Here is a 26,276-nt window from a genome sequence, read left to right on the forward strand (position 1 = left end):
GCATGAGGGGGGATCAGTTGAATGAATTTTGCTGTATTGCTTCTAACCCAGGGCAATGGGCGAGATGCAGGGATGACCTATCATCCAGGGGGAGCTAAGAAAAAAAGAATTGTGCCTTTTTGACTTTGGCTACCTCTCTTGTAAGGGAAGGTGGGAGGCTTTTGTATGGGTGATGCATGGAAGAGTGGTAATGTGTGAATGATATTTTGATGCAGCCCAAAGGGATTTTTCCCAGTCTTAAATGTTACTGCATGAGGGGGGTTGCCAATTAAAAGTAGTGGCCTTGCTGTGGATATGCTGTCTTGCTGCACTGCTTCTGACCCAGGGGGATTGGCGAGATGCAGGGATGACCAGTCATCCAGAAGGAGCCAAGATGAGAAGGAGTGGCGTGAATGGGGTAGAATTATGTCTTCTAACTTTGGCTACATCTCTTGTAAAGGGGGGGGAACCCTAGGTATATGTATATACATCTCTGAGGAGCATAGGTAGAGCATGCAATAGTCTAAAACAAACCTTGGGCATCATCTATGGGTGGGAGTTGTGCCTCAGCTATAGTACAGTCAGAGCACTTCGAGGAACTTGCTGAAGAAAAGGTAACCAAAGACCACTGTCAAAAAGAATAATTACATGAGATATCCATCCTATCTCTACACAGGATGCTGAGATTCCATATAAGAAAATACCTCAATCCACATCACTTCTTAATTTTTATTTTTATTTTATTGTATTTTTTTTGTCATGTATGTGCATGCCTAAACCCAGCCACTACATTTTGATAAAAATACTCTCATGAGTATGTTTTTGTGAAAATGTTTGCTGTACAAGTTGTAGGTCTGAGTTTACAATATTTTTGCTCATATCTGCAAAATTTGTAATCCATGATTTGGAAAAACTAGTGGAAATGTTGCCTGTGTCCTCTCCATCACATGGGTATCACCAAAGTAACCCTATATAAAAAACAAACACCTTAAACATTTTTTTTTGTATCCACTGAGGCGCACTGCCAGTGGCAGATCCAGGATGAAAAATCGGGAGGTGGGGGTTGCTAACTTGAATTTCGTAAATGTAGATAATACTTTTGGGGGGCTAACCTGAATTTTATAAATACAGACGACTTTAGAAATATTACTCTGTAGCACGAATGCAATGATATTACATTTAAATTGAAGTATATGTTCTCACTTTAGTTTCATTCAAAATATAGGGTAAAAGTAATACTTAATCTTACATATTTAAGATTTACCCTCTTATGTGTTAAATACACTTCAATTATTCTCACTGAAGTGTTTTAATGGTGGGAAAAAATCCTGCCACGTATCGGTGTACACGAGGCAGATTTATCGACGCCTGCAACGAGATAATGAAAAAATTGGGGGTAGGGGGGGGGTCTTCAGCCACCACCCCCAGGGGCCCGTCATTGCGCACTGCATCGTACCATGAGGTCGATGTACACCAACTAATCTTACTCCCCATACAGAACAAACGAAAATCATTTTATTCCAAAACACATACAATCACTTACATCTTGGTCCGTTAGACCTACCAGTGCCTCCAGATCTTACTGAAATAGGCATTTTCTAGTCAAATCACCAGTTTTTCATCCCCCAAATCTCCCCATCTATCTGTACCCCATCCATCGCCAATACCTCGCCCCATCATTATGTAAGTCAAGTAAAACTTGTATATATTTCTTTTATCTCGATTCACAATTTTTGCCATGGCGTGAGGTCGTTAAACAAAATTCCAGAAGACAGTTCAAAGTATTTAATCAAAGTATTTCAACGGCGCACGGCCATCTTCAGGGTGTTGCAACAGTGGAATTGTACAGGTATACAAATAATACAAAGAACGTGTTACTTTACATACTTCATCCAACCATTTATCATCATAGCTTTAAGAATTGCGAGTATGCACCAGAACAACAGAAAGCCACATGCACTCCATTGCAAATCCAACCCAAAGAATAGCCCAAGAAACTGTTAGCATACAGTTCAGTATAACTCTCAAACCCCTACACCTAGGCATTCCGTTACAGTGTTGTACAGACTGCATCGGCTTATGAATTCTCACACGATGTTTTTTTTTTTTTCGTTGGAGGTTGAACTCCGCACAAAAATAAATTATTATTTCCTTTAGCTTTTACAATCACTCCTTTTTGCTGACTATAGATCTCTCTTAACCTCTGATTGGCGCATGGATAGTGTCGCTTGTTATCGCCGAAAAAAGACATTCCGTCACACAATCGAGGGTGAAATATATTGACTGTTGGCAAACATAACGGGTTTTTCACTACATCAGTGAAATGATAAGAAAAAATACCATATAATGACTGATCCTCCCAAGATGGTAGTATGCAGAGAGAATAAGATCGAGAGAATAGACAACTGTGACGATGTTTGTTCCCAGCCGAAATACGAAATGTACCGAGGGAACTTAAGAAAGTGTAAACTGGGAACTTCACATATAATGAGAACAAAATGAAGGTATACTACAGAACAAAAATAGATAAATAAACAAAAATGAATCAGCACTTTAGTGCAACTTACTCGTAGATGAGCTTAAACTAAAACTAAAATAATTCAATCTAGGTATGACGGTCGGAGAGCGACTGGACCCAACCCCACTCCAGTATGTTGCCCTCTCATTCAAGTGGCTTAGAAGCCAGACTGATGCATTGCAGCTTTTGACAAGTCTCCCTCTGCTGCGGAAGTTTCGTAACTTCCGTACACTGAGTAGGGAAGTCATCGCCATGCTCCACTACATCCTCATCCGCCAAGCCACCATCCTTCTCGAAGTATTTGGAAAACGTAAGGGTTTGTCAAACAAGTGTTTGAAGTGATGTTTAACCGTGTGAATGGGGTCTTTGGTTGTCAAACCCGTTTGAAAAACGTGATTAACAACCAAATACTCCATTCACACGGTTAAACATCACTTCAAATACTTGTTTGACAAACCGGGTTCGACAAACCGTTTGACCTTGTAAATGACCCTTTACGCAATGTCAAGGTTGACTTTATTCTACAATTTTGAATCATCCATCCTTGTCACGTGCTTTCCCGATCTCAGACTACTAATCGGGCACTACTTTGAAGGCAAACAAACTAAAGACTAAACCAGACTATCCCTGGACATAAACAAGGGAAAATGTGGACCGGTAAACTGGTCTTTTAAATGTTGTGCTTTCAGTTTCAATTTTTTATTTCATAGAATTATTTTTCTTTTTAATTCTATTCTTGTGGAAATGCACTACAAAAATACAAAAAAATACAGATTAAGTGGAAGTCGTTATCATGCAACAGTAGCGTTGGTTCATATAAAAGAATAAAATATGGTTCATCGAGGTTTGGTGCCATCAGTCGTCGAGAGACCTCAAAGAATTTGAACCGGGTGGGACCGCAACGTCCCAGTGACGGTCATGTTGGCTTCTGTCAAGCTCTGGGGAGGCCTACGTTTCCCGAGGGCCTCCCTCACGTCTTGGACTTTCTTCTCGAGGCTGACAGACAGGTTCTTCCGTCCGAGATCTTCGTCCACCACCCGTAGGTGGCGCTGAAGGGAATGAAGAGCTGTCCTGGAAAGCGGAATCATAACAGGGTGAGGTTTTGTGAGTTAAGACGTGTGTGTAGCAACGATGAAGTAAGTTGATGTCATCTTGTTTTTTGTGCTAGATATGATAATTATTACTAATATGAGGTTGTATCTAATTTAGTGTAAGGAATCTCAAGTAGAGCCGTATTAATCCTAAGACTGGGCCAGGCAGGCTTTCTGATACGTGGTACAGCTGACAGCCTGGTCCTGGTACTGCATCACAGGGCCCTGTATCCATTTTTTTTTTTAAAGATTTTCAAAAGAGTTCTATTCACAGTTCTTATATTCTTGTTTGGAAAAAAAGAACTAGTCAGTGAAAGTCCCACTGACTTCAGCCAAATTAGTCTCATGAATAATACGGCCCTGATCTGTAGTAACTGATATTCAGACACGAGTATTCTTGACTGATATTTGAATATCCTATACCCTTCCTAAGATTATTAAAAGTATGTAAATGTAGATGTAATTTCGTATGAAAAAATAAATTCTGTAAGTTGATAAAAGTCGTGTAAATATTCGTAAAATGGCTACCGCCCTCCACACCGATGCCGTTCATGTCTGTTGTGATGATCTGTTGACCCTCTTACTGGTCGCCAGGTGATTTTATTCAGGCAACGGGAACATCACCACAGGTTGAATATCCATGTGGGTCAAGGGTAACAAAGGTGATGCAAACAAAGTCATCACACTAAGACATTACAGAAATCGTAATAATGGGTTTTGAATGGACAAAATTAGGTTTAAAAAGGAAATAGATAAGAACTGGTTTACTAATAGTGGTTAATTAATGGAATAGACTTAGTAACCATATAGTGAGCGCTGAAATAATTTACTTTTAAAAATTATATAAAATTATGGATGATGGGTGATAACGGACATGGAACTGCCGAGTGCCTTATCTCTTGCAGTCTCCTTCATTCTTAAATTATGTTAATCCACACTAGACGTGTATTTTTTCTGGTCGCCGTCAGGTGATTTTATTTAGCTTAAAGGAAACCGAAGTATGACACGTACATGACCGCTTCTAAGTTGTCCCGCAGTCGGTCTCGTGTGGTGATCAGGTGAGCTACTTCCTCCGTCAGGCCCTCCTGGGGAGCGTCCCGGACAAGCTCGTTCCGTACACGGGCCGTCCTGTTCTCGAGTCGGGTCTGGGCCAACTTCAGGGGCAGGGTCGAGTCCCTGAGCTGCTCCTCGAGGGACTTCACCTGCGAAAGATGTGGATCAAAAGGTCTCCTGTCGGCATGCTCCGCCTTTGTAATCCTTTGAAAGTTGAGGGCGCGGTGGTGAATGACCTCGATAGTGGTTCTGTTCACTATGTTGGGATGGAAAGTGTTTCATTGGCAGTTGTTCCTAAAGAAAGGGACGTCCGCCCCCCCCCCTCCCCTTGGGAGGCAAGAGGAGGACACAAGGTGAAGGTACGTGAATTCATCTGCTAAAAAATTATTTAATGAGAATTGAATAATTCCAAGAACAAATATCTGTTGTTACATACGTGCAAAGTATAATTCTGTCAGTCACCCCACCCGTTTTCTATACAATATATAATCATATAATTTCATATAGATACAAAAAAATGGTGTGCTGGGAGCAAAAGGGGCGTCGTGTAAGATAGTTTGGAAACCATTAATATAGAAGACACAGACGGGTGGGGTTTCTCACGTTTCAGACTGAATTTTTTTCTTCATTGGAAGCGAATAGACGAATGTAACTCGTATCGTGCATACTACAATTACGTAAGAACACACACACACACACACCTACATATACACAGAAACACATACACACACAAATGACCTACAAGGTGATATAGCCCAAGCTGAACCAATACATGGATTCAAATCTAAACGTGATAATTGAAAATTAAAGATGTAAACCAAGTTGGGACCGAACTTGAGGCTAAGTATAAAAAATCGGAGCGTTTTTCTCCTTTCCAGTTTACTGCAATTAGGTAAATACATAATATATAAATACAAAAATATATGCATACTCAGAGCCCTTACATTCCTAAGTGCCGCCCCCCCTTTCCACCCCCCATCACCACTGCCCATTTCCACCATTCCTTACTACCTATTATATCTATTGGCTTGCGAAATGATTAAACAGGTTTAAAAAATGTATTTAAAGTCCCAATTGCAGAAAGGATAAGGGGGGAAATATTTCATATTCTAACGCAAAATTCGTACATTGCGGTCAAATATTCAGGGTTCCTTAGACCTGGTTTTATTATAATTATTATACACAAACACGTTCATTTGCACAAACTCTCGGGAGCCGAAGAATAAGCGAGAGGAGTTTCAACAGTGATCGGTGCTGGCACCAGTTGTTACTTGCGAACATGAATAATTAATTCAAATAAACGACTGAGCACTTACCTGAATATGCTGATAGAAATAAAAGTGAGAACTGGAAATGAGGGATCAAAAGAAAATCTTCGGGAGTGAAGGGATGCCAACCAGAGCCCAGAGATCTAAACTAGTGTGAGCTATTTTAGATTTCTCTTATACATAAAAGACTTAACTTCTTTTGGGCCAGAGGTCTCTCCAAGCTGAATAGAATAGCCTGCCATTAGGGAAAATATTTAATGAGTAGAAAATGTGCTCTAAGTATGAAGTGAATGGAAGGCATGGCCAAATGGATTGGTATGTTGCGGACGCAAACAAAAGGAGAGTAACAGATGAAGAAGCAACAGGCCTGGTGGCGTGCGTTCGAGTCGGAGTGGTGGAATATGTCTGACTTGGGCCAAATGGGGCAGATAGCGGGCAGCCAGAAAAGGAATAGTAATGATTCCCAAATCAAGGAAAAGGAACTCAAAAAAAGTTGTAGAAAAAAATATAGAAAAAACAGAAATGTATAAAAAGGAATTTATGTCCAGCTGAACAGTCTGTTGCCCGGTATCTTGTTGATTTTATATTATTTATTTATTAGTTTATTCGTTTATTAAATATAAACACACATCGTTTAGGTTTGTGACGACAGAAGTGTTAGTAACATGTCTGCGTTAATTTTTAGGTTTGGATACGACTTCCCCGATTTGAATTTTTTCTGGTGATAGTCTACATTCCTTTAAGAGTTTGGACGTTCTGCCCTTGCTTTTGTGTTTGTGTGTGTACTTCATTGTGATATGCAGGAAGAGCTACACACGTGCTGTTCCATCTGCCTCTGTTATACTTGGTGTGTGTTGTAGATTTGTTGTTGTGGTCTACAGTGAGTTTGGAGGTGTTGAGACAAACGAGTTGGTGTTTTTATTTTCCTCGTCTGTATTGAACTACATTTTCGGATCATTCACCAAGGAAAACTGGCGGTTGCCAATGGTAATATTTACATGCACATGGTGGCTGTTGCCACAATAGTTAGCTGTATACAATTTATCCTTTACTATCTGAGCCTTACTCATTTCTACAATATACAGTGCATGAACTGAGTGTGGACACTCGGTAGTTATGCATAGATTTATTCATAAAAGGGAATAAATAAAAATATATATTTGTCGTATGCTGATTTTGCAATTTGGCAATGTTCGAACAGGTGTCCAGCCGCTCGGACCAAGTTGTCCGCGTGACCTCGGGCGCGCTTGGCCCAAAATGACCGCTGTGAGGCCAAACACAATAGGACCACCCTTGGGAGTTCTTAGAAGACGTCGGACGTTCCATCCTGTACTAATTGCGTGCATGTGCACGCTGGACATATAAATGATTGAATATTCCCTTCAATCATCTTGCAACTGTGTATGTGTATGTTTACTTTATATTTACCCAACTGTAATGGGTTGGATTGGAGAAATGTTCATGGGATCTCGTGTGTGTGTGTGTGCGCGCGCGCGGTGTGCATACTCCGGTGTGTGTAGACTACGGACAGTCCTTGATATTCTGAGCGACCCCCGGCGCCACTGACCAAGCGAGCGGACAGGAGGGCGGAGGGGCAGCGTTGATGTTGGCCTATTGTGCATGAGATTATCATTTTCTTTTGTTGCCGTTGGGCTCAAGACGTTCATTTATTTATTTATTTATTTTTTATATTTGTTTATTTTTTGTATATTTGTTTATTGCGCTAGACCCGTTCTAGGTTGTTTTGGAATTACCGATAGAGTTGTATTTTAGCCCGTGCTACTCGTATAACCATGTTATCATCTCATCATTATCATCATCAATCATTGGGAGGAGTGGAGGTAGAGGTAGAATGGAGATTGAGAGAAGCATGTAAATGCCTTGGGGGGGTTAAAAAGTGTAATGAAAAATAGACATTTAGAAATGGATGCTGAGAGGAGATTGTATGGAGTGATTGTGCCGACAGCACTGTACGGGGCAGAAACATAGAGCATAAGAGAGGAAGAGTTTAAATGCGAGATGAAATGCCTGGGAAGCATGGTAGGGGTTGCTAGGCTGGATAGAGTGAGAAATGAGAAGGTGAGGAGGAGAGCGGGGGTAGAAAGGGAATTGGAAGATATGGTTGATGAGAGTATTGGGATGGTTTGACACATGGAAAGAATGAAGAAAGATTAATAAAAGTGGTGTGGAAGACGGAGATGGAAGGAGTGAAGATGAGGGGGCGACCAAGGACGAGATGGATGGATGGGGTAAAAGGGCCATTGGGAAAGAGGGGAATGTCTGTTGAAGAAGGAAAGGAGAAGATAGGGGTGAGTGGAGAATGTTTGTGTATTGGATGATGCTGTGATGCATGGGAGTGTGTGTGAAAGATATTTTGACGCAGTCCAAAGGGATTTCTCCTCATTCTCTCTTTTATCTGCATGAGGAGACAGAGGAGGGGGTGGGGGAGTCACCGATTAAATGAAGCGGCATTGCTGTGGATGTGCTGTGTCTTGCTACATTGCATCTGACCCAGGGCAGTAGGCGAGATGCAGGGATGATCAGTCATCCAGGAGCCAAGATAAGAGGGAGTGGAGTATATGGGGGATGGAATGGGTGGGAGTGGATTTTATGCCTTTGTTTTTTTGGCTACCTCCTTTGTAAGGGGAAAAAGCCGTTGGTGTATATATGTATTATTATTATTTTAAACTTTCCACGTAGTCTAATCCACCACTCAATTTTCGTTATATTATCTAATGAAAGTGCTTAGCCCAATGTGGGACCACCGACCTATCCAAGTCAGGGGTTGTGGTATTAAAGGGGGCCCTAATTCTCGTTCCACACGTATCGACTTTTCGCCGTGTGCTGTCCAAGACACGATGTCGTGCTCTCAAATAACCATGAGTGTCTATGGACGCTTTCACACGCGGTCGTGTTAGTGACGTGTGAAAGCGTCCATAGACACCCATGGTTATTTGAGAGCACGACGTCGTGTCGTGGACGGCCGAAGAAACTACACCGGTGCCAGCACTGATCCTTGCGGTACCCCTCAACGAGCGAGGCGCGAACTCGGGACTGAGCTTGGCAGTCCCAGACCTTAACCACTACAAATATAAGCCGTGTGTGTGAGGGGACGGCTTTCGTATGTGAATGCGCATACGTATGCATATGTATGCAGCGTGGCGGAGCACGCTTGTGTAGTGCGTGTGTATGAATAATACACTGGACCAGGAATAGCACACAAACACACAAAGGCTTGAGCGTGCCTGAGTGGTTGTTCCTTTGTGTATGATTGTTACCTGTCGTGTGTGTGTGTGTGTGTGTGGGTCTGGGTGTTTTCTTAATCTCGTTCACTGATGCTGGATTAAATTAAACATGTAACAACTCGACTAAGCTCATCGGCAAGGTGACACGCTTGAAAAAGTTGGCCCCTTCCGTACCGGATGGTACATTTAATTTTTATTCGAATGTCGTCAGGCGACTTTATTCATTTTGGGTCTTAGGCTTAGCTTATCGTGATTGTTTCCTTGCCTATTGGTTGGTATTTTATCTTGTTTTATCTGTCGTCGGGTGATTTTATTAAATTATAGTAGTCTCGTGGATGTGAGGTCAAGGGTGTGCTCACACACAATAATGTAAAATAAACAAATATGTGACGGGTCATTGGTGAGGTTACCCACAATGTCTGGGTGTGTGTGTGGGGGGGGGGGGAATACGACAATGGCGCGTCGAGACTGTCAGTCATCGTGAAAGAGACAAATATACATACAGAAAAGTGAATGTCTGCGTGCGTGTACGTGTGTGTTTGTGTGTGGAGGGTAGATAGGAATAGTTAGCCGTAAGTACATATAATGGTCTCAAACTGTCAGGAAGTAGATTTAATTTGGAAGTGGGTAGAAACAACTCCGCCAAACGTGTAGTGGATGAATGGAATAAACTTCCTGCAGAGGCAGTGCATCGCAGGGCTCCGACAAGGGAGGGGGCAATACCCAGGGGCGGCACTTTTTTTTTTTGGGGGGGGGGGCACTTTTGGTGAAAAGAAAGTGAAGCAACTTCCCTCAATGTACTTTTAATGCATGATTTATTTATCATGAGTTGTGTGTATGAAAGATGTGTGTGTAAACGTTGTTTTGTGGGTGAATGTTACACGTGAATCGTGCTAGTGACCATCAGATGAGGTGGTGGTGGTAGTGGTGTGCAATACAGTACAGTTCGAAGTTTTAAGATCATTTAGATAAACACCTAAGCAATATGCTGTACTGCCTGTCAATTATTGTATTAATTTAGTGTTATTTACCTACCAATATTATAATTTTATTATAAACTATGATTTATATTATCATTATTCATTTATTTTGTTTTTATTTGTTCATTAATCATTTTTTCGCATCCAACCTCGTTATGGACCCAAAGGTCTCCTGTTGGCATGCTCCTAAAGAACATAACATAAGAATGAAGGAGACTGCAAGAGACCATAAGGCCTACACTAGGCAGCTCCGTATCCATCACCACCTGTCATTCCCATCCATAAAGTTGTCTAATCGTTTCTTAAAACAACTGATAGTTTCAGCGCTTACTACATGGTTACCAAGTTGATTCCGTTAGTCGACCACACTATTAGTAAACCAATTATTGCCTATTTCCTTTTTAAATCTAAATTTGTCCAGTTTATAACCATTACTTTGTAATCCTTTATAATGACTGACTGATTGGTTATCCGTGGTGTTTTTTAAAGTTATGGTTAATCCAGAAAATGTCTGGATTTTTTTTAATTAAAGGGACAGACTGAAGGACTGGCAGCTTGGTTAGCTTTAGTGTCTATTCGTAGCAACATAATTAACCTAGGAAATGTCTGGATTTCTTCCCATAGGGATAGACTGACTGACTGATTGATTGGCTGACTGCCTAGGTGTATGTTCTTTAAAGCTATATACAGTTAATCCAGGATAGTTCATATCTTTCTCTAAAATGTCAGTGTGCTGGTCTCGTATTCATTTTGTTATGGATTCAAATCCCGCACTCCTCTCAGATTCCCAGCTGTGGCTGTGTATTACCTGTCCCCCAAAGCGCATAGCAGGGCAAAGATGACGGCTTCGGCCGCAGCTACTCGGCGCCTCGTGGTGTAGGTTCCTCGCCTTCCTCAATTTCTAAACTTTCTTTTGGTCACTTGTTGGTCGACACTGTCCTCGATGCTCGACCTCAGCCCGAAGTGCTCAGGTCATTTCAAGGTTATAACCGAGGAGTAGGGAGGGGGTGAGTGCCGGGGGGAGGGAGAGGGGGGGTGAGACCCGACTGCATGTGTTCTCCTTCTCCACTCTTCGCTATCTTCCTCCGCAATCTCACAGATAGAGTACCCTCCGCATGTCCCCACTGCACCGACTGGCCTCTGACGTATCTGATGACGCTGTATCTTTACCCTGGATGTTATTTGCCGATTTTATTCACCTCTGTGACATTTCCCCCTCGAGGGAAAAGATTATTATTATTTGTTTTATTTTATTAATTTATTTTATTAATCAACTGCAAACAATATACAACTAATTTCTCATAACTTTCTTAAGATCCTCTACATTGTGATTTCTAGTTTTCGGTTAGATATATTGTAATAAGGTAGTTTGGAAACTAGACGTGTGTCAAAGTTGTATCTAGAATTTACTTCATTTATGTGAAGAAACCACTTCTCCAATAGCACAAAAAACGATCAAATAAAAAAGAATGAGGGAAACTTTTTAACCCCTACCTTAACAATAAATAAATGAATGAATGAATAAATGAATTAATAAGAGAATGAACAAAATCACTGAATTAATCATTTCTTTCCGGATACTACAGCTAACAGAAAAATCAGGAAACAATGGCTGCGCGTACGAGGCGTTCGAGTCGGCACGAAAGTCAACTTCCAGAATATTTCGTACTTGATTAAAAATACAACGGTCCCTGTGCGATAACCTATCGACCTGAACGGTTTGGTAGAAATGCCATTATCGCCCCGTATATCAATCGCACTCATCTGCGACGACTTTACATTGTCTGAACTGGAAGAAAAGGAAAATTGACTATTTGCTTCGAAAGGTAAGGTTCTTAGTTATATTTTCTTCGGAGTGGTCCGCTGCGGACATTGCATTTTATGTATATATTTGTATATCTATTAATTTCATTTGTTTATTGTATATATTAATTTTTGATTGTGTTTATTCATTAATTTGTGTAGATATTTATCTTTATTTATCCTTTTGTTTATTCATTTGATTATTCAATTATTCGTTTGACCATTTATCTATTCATCTATCTACCTATTTATAAACTGAACTTAAACTTTTGCCATACTTTCAAACATAAAAGAAAACAATCTCAAGTTCTTTTTAACTCTAGTCAAAGCCCATCCATGCACTCTAGAATCGCGAATCCCTAAATATTCGATTTACTTTTCGCGGATGATGGTGAGGAAGATGTTATCGAAGACAAAGAGTGAAGGAGGAGGAGGAGCAGTAGGATAAAGGGAGGAGAATGTAGGAGGAAAACAAATAAAATGAATGAGTAGATACAAGGCAGCAAAAAGATAACAGCAATTACTAATTATAATGATGAGGATAATAGTGACAATAGTAATAATAAACACAATGAAAATATTTATAATTGTTATAATAATAATGCTAATAATATTATTAATAATTATAATGTGAATAATAATAAGATGAATGGTGTTTAGAGGTGCATCACCCACAAACCTCCTCTTCACACCGATCCACCTCCTCCTCCTCCTCCTGCACTTCACACTCGCCTACCTCCTCCATCTCGCCTACATCCACCTCACACCTACACCTCACACTCGCCTACCTCCTACCTACTTCTCCACCTCGCACTCACCCACCTCCTCCTCCGCCTTACACTCACCAACCTCATCCTCATCCTCCACCTCACACTCACCCACCTCCTCCACCTCACATTCACCTACCTGCCTCCTCCGCCTCACACTCACCTACCTCCTTCTCCACCTTACACTCACCTACCTCCTCCTCCACCTCACCTACCTCTTCCTCCGCCTCCCGTATCTCCCCGAGCAGCTTGTCCTTCTGCCACTGCAGCTCGTCACGGGCCCGCGTCTCCTGGTGGAGGCGTCGGCGAAGGGCGTAGTTCGTAGCCGCCTGCTGCGTCCGCTGGTTCCGCAGGGCCGTCTGAAAGACGGAGAGGGGGACAGCCGTAAGGCATCGAACCCGGTTCATAAAAGTTTCGAATTGTGTGGCATGCGAGAGCTTTGCGGGAAGTTGATCCGTTTCGCTAGTTTTTTTTTTTTTTTTTACACACACAATAGAGGACTTCCAAGATATGCCGAGTAATCCCAACAAAGAGTTTCATAATAGGTTTGAGGATGAGCAAGAGTAAAATCAAATAAATGTTCAATTTGAAAGTAAAAAGTAAAGCACTTATGATCGATGGTGAAAATGTTGATGAAACTGAAGGGTAGAAATATTTACACCAAGTGCTAAAGATCACTATATATACGTAAAAACCAGAAAACTGGTTGGGAAGTGTTTGGTAAATATAGAAACATACTTATGAATTTTTACAATCACTGTATGATCTCAACCATGAACTATGGATCTTTGAAAATGACAAAGGCACGGAGAGCAATGGAGAGATTTATGTCGAGTATAACATTGAAAGACAAGGAAAAGAGCAGAATGGAGTCGAAGGCATTGTGAAGTTAATAAGGAAGTGGAACTTGGGCAGGGAACTTAGGAAGATGGGAAAATGGCAGATGCAGCAAGCGTGTTACTGACTGGAAGCCACGATATGACGGTCGTGGAAGAGAACGACCACATAGGAGGAGAGACGATATAGAGGAATTTGCAGGAGTAACGTGGCAGAGGCTGGCTCAGTCGTGCGGCTCGTGAGGGAGGGCTTCGTTCTGCAGTGGGCTACTGGCTGATCGAATTGTTAAAGTTTTTAAAGTTTCTTGGAATCCATAGTGTGTATTACCTACACACACACACACACACACACACACACACACACACACACACACACACACACTTTCAACGAACGGACGGCTTGACGAACGCTCTGAAGAAAAGTGCAGATTGTGGATACCAACGCAAAGAGAAGTGCCTTTTTGTATTTGCAGGGGGGGGGGGGGAAATTGCTCGTGAGGCAGTAGGTAAGTAGGAAAAGAGGAGAAGGTGAGGGATTGCTGGGGAAATGGAAGGAAATGAGGATGTGGAGGACTTGGCCCAGGCAGACGGGCGTAAGGTCAACATGAAACGACCACCGGATGACGAAATGGCAAATAAAAATGTAAAGATTAGAAGTATAGAGAGGAGAAATACAGTAGAAAGTGACGAGAATATGTTCCAGGGATTTAAAGAGGGTGGGGGGGACACAACCCCCCCCCCGACTGATAAGACTAGAGGAGAGAGTTGATAAGGTGATCGAGGACTTGGAACGTAAGTTAGGTAAGGTAGACTCCATCTTCCAGAGAATTGAAAGATTGGAACAACTAGAGAAGGCTAACAGAAACTTAACTGAAGAAGTAGAGGACCTAAAAAGACAGTTAGGAAATGTAAAGGAGGAGAATGAGAAATTGAAGAAGAATAGTAATGAAAACAGTGAGAAAATAGCTACAGAAGCTAAAAATTGGAGAATAACTCAAGAAGGGAATAAGGTTTCATTCACTGACATAGTCAAACAGCAATTGAAAGAACATAATGAAGACTCAGTTATTAAAGTGATGAGACAGAAGGAGAATATAGTAAGAGAATTAGCTGACAAAAAGAAATGTATAATTATATTAGGAATGGAAGAGAAACATAACCCAGATAGAACCGCAAGAATCAAGGAGGAAAATGAAAGGGTAAGCAGTTTATTAAAATTAGTCCAGGAAGATGAACCAGAAATTATAAAGGAAATTGAGGAAAAATTCAGACTCGGAAAATATAGTACAGATAAGACCAGACCAATTAAGATTAAATTCAGGTCACAAACAACGGCAGAGAAAATTCTATCCAAGACAGGGAAACTAGCAACAAATGATCAATATAAAAAGGTATGGATAAAAAGAGAAATGAATAAGGAGGAAAGAGAGGCAGAAAAGCAGAAAAGAATTGAAGCTAAGGCAAAAAACGAGGAAAGAACGGAGTCAGAGAAAGAGAGATTCTATTGGAGAGTAGTGAACATGAAAATAAAGCAGTTCGACATACTAAAGAAAAACATAAGGGAAACAGAGAACACAATGGAAGTGGCAGAAAACTAAGAGTGTCTTACACAAATATAGATGGATTGATAACAGGATTGAATGAACTGAATGATTATTTGAAAGAAAAAGAACCGGACATAATGGGAATTGTAGAAACAAAATTAAAAGGCCCACTACCACCCAACAGTGTAGGACATGATACATACAATTATTGGATTAGAAACAGAGAGAAAAAACAAGGGGGTGGAGTTATGTTCCTGACAAAGAAGGATATAAACGTGAAAGGTGTCATATATGGAAAGAATACAGTAGAGATGATTATGATAGAAGTGGAAGACCGAGATAAGAAGAGCAGAAAATTTGTGATCAATTATGTGCCTCCGAAAACAGCCTCATGGGAGGAGAGTGAACATAAAAGTATGTTAGAGGACACAAAGATAGCATTAACTAAAATAATGGAAGACGGAGGAAGAATAGTTATGATGGGCGACTTTAATTGCAAAGAAATCTGCTGGGAAGAAATGACAGTAAAGAGTGGTGATGACTCATGGGGAAATGCTCTACTTGAGATGATTACTGACCATTCAATGACACAATGGATACAAGAGAACACTAGGTATAGAAATGAAGAAGAACCATCGAGGCTAGACTTAATAATTACATCTGAACCTAGAATAGTGGACAAGATTGAATATAAAACACCAATAGGTAAAAGTGACCACATATTGATTGAACTGGAACTTAATGAAGAAAAATATATGAAAAGAAATGAACAATATAGAAAAGGAAGAATGATGTATGAAAAAACAAACTTTGATAAAATAAGAGAATTCTTCCAACAAGAAAACTGGGAAGAAATATACAAAGAAGAAACATCAGTGGAAGAGAAATGGAATATTTTGACAAAAATTTACAAAGAAGGAGTGGAAAAGTATGTCCCAAGACAAAAACAAGAAAAAGAATATGTAAAATGCTGGTACAACAAAAGTTGTAGGGAGTTAAAAGACAAAAGAGACAAAGCCTGGACCGGATGGAAAAAAGACAGAAGACCTGAAAAATGGAAAATATATACTGGTTATAGAAATGAATATGTACAAAAGTGCAGAGAGGAAAAAAGAAAATATGAAAAAGATGGTATAGAAAAGTGTAAAGATCAACCAAAACTATTCTACAGATTTGTAAACAATAAACTGAAAAACAAACAAGACTTGGAGAAATTAAGACAAGGAGGAGTTGAATACACTGAGGAAATGGAAATGGCAGAAATTATGAACAAACATTTTAAATCAGTGTTTACAAGGGAAAATATACAACCTGAAGAGATTGAGTGGAAGGAAAAAGTCCCCCCTATGGAAGAAATAGAAGTAACGAAGAATGAAATATTGACACACTTGGGTAATTTTGATGTCAGAAAATCGCATGGGCCAGATGAAATAGCAAACTGGATTCTGAAAGAATGTAGGAATGAACTGGCAGACAAAATACATAGCATAATAAGCAGTTCCTTAAAAGAAGGAAAAGTTCCAGAAGATTGGAAAAAAGCAAATATAGTACCTATATATAAAGGAGGAAATAAAGAAGAACCTACCAACTATAGACCAGTCTCTCTAACAAGTACAATAGCAAAAATATGTGAAAGAATTATCAAAAGTAGATGGGTAAAATATTTAGAAAAAAAACAACATGCTAAATCCAAGGCAATTTGGATTCAGACAAGGACGATCATGCGTCACCAATTTAATATGTTTCTATTCAAGACTAATAGATATAATACAAGAAAGAGATGGATGGGCTGATTGTGCATTTCTAGACCTAAAAAAAGCTTTTGACAAAGTACCACATAAGAAGTTGCTTAAGAAATTAGAATATGAAGGAGGAATACAAGGTAAATTGCTAAATTGGATGGAAGACTTTTTGCAAGAAAGAAAAATGAGAGTAGTGATAAGAGCTCAGCACTCAAAATGGAATGAAGTAATAAGCGGTGTCCCGCAGGGAACAGTTCTGGCCCCAATAATGTTTGCTATATATATTAATGATATGGATGAAGGAATTGAAAGCTATATGAGCTTCTTTGCAGATGATGCAAAATTACTGAAAAGAGTGAAAACTGAAGAGGATTGTGAATCACTACAGAGAGATCTAAATAAAGTACAAGAATGGAGTAGGAAGTGGGAGATGGAGTTCAATACAAAAAAGTGTAGTATAATGGAATTTGGAAAAAGCAAAAACAGAATAACAGGATCATATAATTTGGGAGAAGAAGGAATAAAAAGAGTAGAAAATGAGAGGGACCTGGGAGTCATTGTTATGAATAATATGTCACCTGAGAAACATATAAATAAGATTTTTGGAGAAACTTATAATTTAATAAGAACAATCAAAGTGGCATTTACATACCTGGATGAAGAAATGGTGAGGAAAATCCTAATCACCCTGATAAGACCAAGATTGGAATATGCAGCAACGATATGGTCACCAAGTACAAAAAAATGTATAAAAAAACTTGAAAGAATACAAAGAGCAATTACTAAACTGGCACCAACACTCTCAAAACTATCATATGAAGAGAGACTACAAAAACTTAAACTACAGACACTAGAGCAAAGAAGAGAGAGAGGAGATTTGATAGCTATTTACAGAATCATGAAAGGCATAGAAATTACTGATAGAGAGAATCTGATAAAATGGGATGACAGAAATACAAGAGGACACGGAAAGAAAATAAAAAAAGACAACTATAGAAGAGATTTGAAAAAGAACAGCTTTCCTCACAGAGCAATAGACAGTTGGAACAAGTTAGATGAGAAAGTGGTGTGTGCAAAAACAATACATGAATTTAAAAATAGTTTAGATAAAATGAGATATGAAGACGGGACCTCACGAGCATAGCTCCCCTTCCCGTAAAATACAACTAGGTACAACTAGGTAAATACACACACACACACACACACACACAGATATATATATATATATATATATATATATATATATATATATATATATAATTCATATTCGTATATATTGTGGCTGTGAAGTGGCACCCTGTTGCTATGCAGGAGGTATGGCAACGTTGGAAACGCGCAGGTGCGAACACACGACTCCTTGTAAAGTCTAAATTGTTGCTTTTATTTGCATGAGCGTGTGTCAGTCCCAGCCACTCACTTCCTGGTGTTTTCTCAGCGCAACAAAATCAGTATCTTTATGGTGGGTTGTAATAGATTACGACCGTGATAGGAAGTAGACTGCAAATACATACATATGTGCGCGTGTGTGCTTGCTGAAGTGTACAGAATATGCAGAAGTGAGAGCATTGTTTAACTTGTATGAAGTTCCCTCAATATTTCTGGCTAATATTCACGGAATTTATATATAATTACTCTGGTGGATCTTTGACCTCTTGCAGATCTATATCCACCAACATCAAGCCTCTCCATCTTCTTCTGTCTAGCAAGTTACACCCAATTTTCTGAATCATCACTATTTCTCTTTCTCCTTCCCGCCATCAATCCACCTTGTTGGAGGTCTTCCTCTTGGTCTGCTCCTACAAGTTTCCCAATTTTCTTTTTGAAGCACAAACCTTTTTCAACACGATTAAGATGTCATTTTCGTGAGATACTGTTTGGTATCGAGACAGAAACTTGGATGAAAATTGATACATGCAGTTGGAGAGACTAAAGCGGCTCATACACGATCAATTATATTGCGCAATTTCATTGTCAATACTCTGAATTGACAATTAAATTGACCGTGTATGGGCGATATATCGCCCATACACGGTCAATTTAATTGTCAATTCAGAGTATTGACAATGAAATTGCGCAATATAATTGATCGTGTATGGGCCGCTTTACAAGAGTAACAAGGCAAAGGTTGCCACAATCGTGCGAATCGTGGAATGGTTTGGGAGAGGCCTTTGTTCAGTAGTGGACTCGAAATGGAAGAATTGATCAATTGACATCTCTGTTGGGATTCATACCACGCTGGATATCTATCTACTGGAATGGGGCACTAATGGACGATGCCATCCCACGGATTGCCGGCGATCTGCCATTGGGTTGTTGTGAATCTCTTTTCATGGGCGGGAGCGAAATTTCGGGTTGTAGATGAATATGTATAGATGTTTTGTTTACGTGGATATTAGCTGATTCTGCCATACTCAACTTCCTTTTTATTCGATTCCCTGTACATAATAGAGGTTTGTGTTTCTTGGTGTTGTCTAGTGAGGGAGGTGCAATGTGCTCGTGTGTTGTCATAGAGCAGTCCCGTTCCCTCGGTCTACTCTAGAGCAAGATCTAAGAATATAAGGTCTAACCATTTCCGACCGAATTTCGAGGGAGTTGGCGCAGCGGGCCCGTGAACGTCACCTGGCTGTTCAAAGTGGGGTTGGCGGGTCCTATAGCTGTCAGTTGAAGCTGGTGCGTCGTTTGGGAAAGACGTTCCCTTCGCTCGCACCGCTCCACGCAATTAGTTATATTCTGACAAATATTATATAAAATATATATATAAATATATATAAAATATTATAGTTCCTGTCTATATATATGAATATATAATATATATGATATATAATATATATATATAATATATAAAATATTATAGTTCCTGTCTTCCTTGGCGTTTCACAGTTTTCTTCAGTGTTTCACAAAGAGAAAATGGACCCAGCCTAATGACGTCAGAAGCTGTGCAGAAGAATTCAAACGGTCTGACCTGTATATTTAGACCTTGCTCTAGAGGTTCTCAACTTGTCTTCCGTCACGTATTCCCATGCCTTATGAAGGACTACAAAGGCGGAGCATGCCGACAGGAGACCTTTTAGTCCACATCTAGGTCGGATGTGAAAAAATAATGATAAATGAATAAATCAATCTAATAATATCAAAAATAAAATGCATAAATGCATAGAAATAGTTAAATAATAAACAAACAGGTAAATAGTAAATAATTATAAATTGACATATAACTAATAATAAATGAGAATTAAGCAAATAATAATAAACAAAGTATAACAAATAGATAATATCAAATAAATGATAGTCATCACAGCATCTTGCTTAGGTGTTTATCTAGATGATTCTTAAAGCTTCGAACTGCATTACATTGCACTGCCTCTACAGGAAATTTATTCCATTCATTAACTACACGGTTGGCGAAGTTGTTTCTACCCACTTCCAAATTAAGTCTATTTCCAGACAGTTTGAGACCATTGTTTCTTGTCTGATTCTCATTCAGTGTGAAAATTTTGTCACTTTTGATGTCAATTGCCTTTAGAATCTTTTAAAGACCTGTATCAAGTCACCTCTGAGTCTACGCTCTTTTTTAGGGAAAACAGATTCATATGTTTTAGTCGATTTTAGCTTTACGGAAAGACTACTTTTCAACACTAATTTAATCGTTCTGCATTCCCCAACTCCTACTTGATTTCTGTTTGTGAAGCTACTTGAGCAGCTCCCCGGCCCTCCAGGGGTCCATGGACCAGAAGATGAGAACCAGCGGTCTAACCTAAGAGCCCGCGAGGGTCGAACCTGGTCCTACTCACTTGGATGGCGACGCAGGTGGCGTCCCTGAGGCCCTCAGAGGCCCTGACGGCGTTCTCGGCTGCTGCCATGGTGTCCTGCGAGTTCTTCATCCACGCCGCCGGGAGGACGGTGCCCGTGGGGATCCGGGTCGCGTCGGGTTTGAAGGAGACGGCGGCGTCATGGATGGTCAGCACTGCCTGACGACGATCTATTCCTAGGGCTGCTTCCTTCAGCGTCGCCGTCGGGGTTGTTAAGAAGAAAGAAATGGTACCAAAGTCATTTTTTTTTATTCATTCCCATATTAATGGATCAGTTGAGTTATTTGTTTGGGTTTGTTTAGTTGTATGTCCAATTACTTCATTCAAATGTATTTTTTTGGGGGGTTGTCCAATTATACATTTGTTCTGTGAGGGGTAGTCTACTTACGCTTTGTTTTGTCTTGCTCTCGGCTTCAAACTCGCCTTCTAGAGGTCACTCCTACTCGAGTCGAGGTGGACCCCCACATTCCAAGTGCACCTATCTTTCCCTGACCCTCAAGTTTCATCTTAACCTTAGTAACCCACGTTATCATCACTACTTTACCTTGTCTCTGATGTCATCCTCGAGTTTCTGTCGCGCCTCATGAAGGACCCTCAAGTGCGACACAGCCTCGAGGACCTTCTTCTCGAGGTCGGCCCTGGAGCGCTGGAGGACCTCGATCTCCTTATGGAGGTGTTCCTAGAGTGCGAGTGAGTGGAGTGTTAGCGTTACAGTTGACTCAGAATCTATAGTAAACTCGTTAAGCCAGACACATGCAGACCTGGGAACTCACGCCAGGAGACGCCTAGCTTCGATCGAAGTTACCATCTCTGTTCTGCGTTCTTGTGTAGCCAAGGCAAGTGGCAGTCATCATCAGCATTTAGAATCATAAGGCGGGTTTGATGCCTACCGCGCCACAGCGGTAGGCTGAGGCGCTGGCAGTGAATATAAAGTTGAAGGATGTAGTCACACTAACTATACTACTAAACTTCTAGTCTGGGGAAGCGGATCGTGGAGGTTTTACTAGCGATACCGTTTTAATATAGTCGCACTAACTGTACCAGTGAAGGAGGAACCAGGATGTGGAAAAAAATACTGGTGAGACTGACTCTATTTAATGTGACTGATCTTGTTAGATTTTTCAAGGTATAGTGATACTAGGAATATAGTACTGCATTACAGGATGATTACAGTATGATCTTTGAAAATTATAATGATAGACAAAAAAAAAATCTTGTCAAAGTTGTCAAACACACAACACCAAAGGACTCCACTTCCTGGCCGAAACGTCAGATTTTCTAACGAGTTTTTGGTCCGGCCCGTGAATCACGTCCAAACTGTTTTTTACCTCGAGGACCACGTCAAAACAGTCGCACCCATACCTCCACCTCGTCCTTGACGAGGTCGATCTCCCTTCGTCGTTCGCGGAGCATGAGGGACTCGAGGGCGGTCTTGAGGGGCATCTGGTGCGCCTCCAGCTCCTGTTCTGCCACACGCTTGGCCTCCTCCAGGCGGGCCACCTCTTCACGCACCTGTCCAAACAAACAAGAGGAACATTGGCAAACAGTGATTCCAACACAAGTTCACCCCTTCATTGCCCATAATTAAAAAAACTAGCAACACCCCCTACGGGTAACCCTCACTCAAAAAATACATACGTATATGTATATATGTGTTATATACATATATACTCGTATTATAGAGGTATATAAAAGGTTGTATTCATACAATTATGTGCTTATCGACTACTTGCAGCATGATTGTAATGCATACTGTTTAGGTGTCTTTGTTATCGCTTTAGTCATGTCATTCTGTGGGTTTTGCCACGTTAGCTGAACATGATCTTCAAGGACATTTGCGTCGCGAGTGAAATTGTATACGAATGCACAGAACCAGAAATTATGTCCAGAGAACGAGGCATATGCATATATATATATATATATATATATATATATATATATATATATATATATATATATATATATTGAAGCGAGTTCAATCTATTTGGGGAAGGGGACTATGTGCAGTGGCCTGAGAAAAATATTCAGAAACTTCACTTATTTCAGGAAGAGCGTCAGGTCGTGGACACTGGAGCGTGTTCTTTTGTCCCCAACTGCGGGAGGTAGGAACTATCGTCTGATTGGTCAAGTGCGGTACGGTATATTTCGATCTATTATTCTAATTATTCATTCGTTTATCTAATTTATCGTTCATTTGTTTGTTTATTTATCTTTTGTTATTTTTGTGGATAGCCCTTTGAACTAGAGCAATCGGTGACAGGGAACGGAAAAAGATTGTGTGGAAGAACTTTCAAATTAATTTATTTGCGTACTGAACATAATGCTGTAGTCTATGTCACAACAAGAAGTTTCTATTCATTGTGGTATTGTAATTTGGTTTATTTTTATCTTATCTATTTCTCTTTTTTTTTATTATATAAATATATATTTATTGTATTTATTAATTTGTTTTATTTTTTATTTTATTTTTTATTTATTTTGTTTATCTATTTGTTTTCTCTTTTATTTTTTATTTCTTCTATTTTATTATTATTATTTTTTTAACATTGGATGGACCAAAGTAGCAAGTGGGTCTGCCCCACATCTATTATAACTCTAACTTCCTTCCATTTCCTCCTTTACTCTTTTACACATACACACCCTCACCCTCCCCCCTCTCCTCCCTCTTACCTATCCTGTCTGTAAGTAAGAACCAGCTTCCCTCCCAACAATGTTATTGGATGGGCTTTTGCCCACCTCTGGCGCCCCTACCCACGGTTCCCACGCCAATGCATACAAAATGTGCATGAAAGAAAATGGGAAAAATCGCCATCAGAGAAAATGGGCACAAAATAGATAAATGAAAAGGTAGAGAGAGCCTCTCGTAGAACGACTCTCGGAGGGAGGAAGTGGGAGTGGGGGAGGGCAAGACTCACCTGTCGAAGGGACCGCTCAAGGTCCTCCTTGAGTGTGTTGTTCTCCTTGACTCTGTCCTCGAGCCGAGTCGTGTTGTTGCTCAGGTCCCAGGCGGTCTTGTTGGTCGTCTGCGTTCGATTAGAAACAAAATTCTTTTAGATCTAAGAATCGCTTCAGATAGACATAACCGTCAACTAAATTATGTTCCTATAAATATATATAAAACTTCCCACATTTGTGAGATTGTACTTGAGTAGTAAAAAAATGCATTTAAATATAAATTAGTGTATGTACTAGTCAGGAAAAGCTACGCAGCGTCTACATATTGTAACTAGATCAATAAGAGGTCCAGCCTTTAGCTGAATAAAATCTTATGACGGCAGCCTGAATAAACATAAGGGTTTAATGTTGACTTCAGAGGGCTTTCCTGAAGCTGAAATTAATCATTTGGCGTTGAAAAATGAGAAATTCCAGCTGAGACGAAAGAAGTTGGGAGAGAGGTGGGAGATGGAGGAGGTGGGTAGAGAGAAAAGATGGGGAGATAGTATCTCTAGTGCAGGGGTTCTCATTAGGGGTGAAATTCACCCCCAGGGGGAAATTTTGGGTTTTCTGGGGGTGATTTGTGACCACATTCAGTTTACGCGGTGAGGAAAGCAATTATAGGTTTTGGCCTATCTGGGCTGGAATTATACTAATATGGGAAAAATATATACTAATTTGGAAAAAATAAAAGGGTTTTTAGTAATACTTGCATATTATTTAGAATGCACTTTTTGAAACAGGCAATCTTGGAAAGGCGGGGGGAATGACATTCAGACAAATGGTGAAAGGGGTGAATGGTCCAAGTAAGGCTGAGAACCCTTGCTCTAGTGTATGTGTGTATATGATTCACCATGGTCTTGGATCACGTGTTGGGCTCGTGACCGACAATTATTACCCTCCCAGATGAGAACTCAGGACTTAAATATGGCCCGTTCTATGATTACTACTGTGACCTTACACACACAACGCTTGCCCAACAGAATGGGGTACCTGCATGTGTGTGTGCGCGCGAGCGTTCGTGTTGATGGTCAAGCAATCGCCTGCCTACCTGGTTCCTGACGTAGGTGGTCTCCTGACGTAGGTCATGGGAGGCGTAGCGCTGGTCCTCGCTCGTCTTCCGGAGGGTGGCGTTGTTGCGATCCCAGTCCTCGGGGAGGAACCTCACAAGGGGCTTCTCCCACTCCATCAGGAGGTCGAGGAACTCGCACTAGGAGGCCCTTACCTGCGACACAGACGATCGACACCTTTGCCTTTTGTGATCGGTTTTTTTTTTTTTTTTTTTTTTTTTTTTTTTTTTTTAGATGGAAATGAAACCAGGAAAAGGAAGATGAAAGATAATACAAAAACGTGTGGAGGAAGTGGAGGCGGAAACTTGGAAGGAAAGGAAAACAATAACTATTCTTTAACGTCTTCAGCTAGGCAATTGTTCCACAATTACATACAATCGTACACTTTTAGACTTACAAATCAGCCTGAGATTATATTTATTTTGTGATATTATATACCAGTTCACTAAAGCAACTATTCTGTGTATCAGGTGATGGAATCAATCGACATGACGATGACGTAATGTCGCTTTATGGTTTTTGGCTGCACATACCGCGCACTTCCGCAAAACAGAGTATTTAGTAACGTATTAACATTTCGCTTTTAGTCCGTAGATCCGAAAAAGTAGGCACGCTCTATTTTCCTGTGAAATCCGTGTAGAGCTTAAATGTTCAACTGTACAAAGAACGAGGGTGGGGAACGTGAAAAATAGCGTCCCTAGCAACGCACCCTAACAACGCGCATTAGGTAGGCTACTCTACTACTCATGGACCACGCGTATAAATGGTCTTACAAAACAGTTTCTCGTAATTATTATTGTTTAATGTATTGTTTAGTCGTTAAGACAATAAATATATATATATATATATTCGTACACAGAGTCTAAATATATTTGTCATTTTGTTGTTTTATCTAATTTGGCCACGAAATTGTTTGGTAATGTAACTATACAGATCGTGCCACCAATTCATTCTATTTCTGCCAACCTGTATCTACTGTCGTCTAGCTTCGTGGGGACATTCACCTTCACTGCCACAGGGTTGTCCCAGATGTTGAAATAGCGTGGTGGCTGCTACGGAGTTTCATGCAGTTGAAAAATATTAAGTTTCGATTCAAATGAGGTTTTGTCTACATTTCGAATATTACGGAATCCACCCCCGGTTGAATAAAATCGCAAGGCATTTGCTAGAAAAAAATATAGTTATGTATGTTGTCGGGATTTGGCAGATGCCCATCAAAGGCAATAAGCATAAGCAGTAAAATACAGAAGAAAATTATATTTTTTCTTGTTAATGAATTTCCTAAGTGATGCAATCATTATTAAGGAGTTGTGCTAGCGATTCAAAGTAGATATTTCTATCAGTACAGGAATCGAACATGCGCAATAAACAAATGAAAATCACAAATGAATTAACATATCAAAGAGAATGTAAAATACATCGACAAGTAGGCATACACAATTTTCTCCATTCCCATCACCAATCAAAATTGACTTCCTGACAGAATTTCCTTTTATTAAATCTCCTTTTGTATTACGTTTAGAAAAAAATATATCGTCTTTTTTGTCTACCTGAACTATAAAACCTCCAACACCCCCTCCTTTCCTTTTACATCTTCCGAGCCGCGCCACTTGGAGAACCAAAAATTCTCTCATTGG

General features: G+C 40.2%; 1 protein-coding gene across 1 annotated transcript; it reads right to left on the reverse strand.

The window, feature by feature from the left end:
• Positions 1-532: 532 nt before the first annotated feature.
• On the reverse strand, positions 533-25,120 carry LOC143018623 (tektin-2-like). Its single transcript, XM_076174152.1, has 8 exons — positions 24,621-25,120; positions 23,551-23,658; positions 21,998-22,147; positions 21,180-21,314; positions 20,618-20,824; positions 12,920-13,063; positions 4,600-4,790; positions 533-3,568 (listed from the first exon to the last, which is right to left on the reverse strand). The coding sequence occupies exons 1-8, from the start codon at positions 24,756-24,758 to the stop codon at positions 3,370-3,372; spliced, it is 1,272 nt and encodes a 423-aa protein (XP_076030267.1). The 5' UTR covers positions 24,759-25,120; the 3' UTR covers positions 533-3,369.
• Between the last annotated feature and the right edge of the window lie 1,156 nt (positions 25,121-26,276).

This window comes from Oratosquilla oratoria, chromosome 35, assembly GCF_046742065.1.
Source record: "Oratosquilla oratoria isolate Oo_2021 chromosome 35, ASM4674206v1, whole genome shotgun sequence".
In the NCBI taxonomy this organism is placed as follows: Eukaryota; Metazoa; Arthropoda; class Malacostraca; order Stomatopoda; family Squillidae; genus Oratosquilla; species Oratosquilla oratoria.

Coding starts and splice junctions, on each gene's coding strand:
- LOC143018623 (XM_076174152.1), bottom strand. CDS start 24,758: ATGGAGTGGGAGAAGCCCCTTGTGAGGTTCCTCCCCGAGGACTGGGAT. Junction 22,148..23,550: donor TTGAGCGGTCCCTTCGACAG/GTGAGTCTTGCC, acceptor TTGTTTGGACAG/GTGCGTGAAGAGGTGGCCCG. Junction 20,825..21,179: donor AGGATGACATCAGAGACAAG/GTAAAGTAGTGA, acceptor GCGACGCTGAAG/GAAGCAGCCCTAGGAATAGA.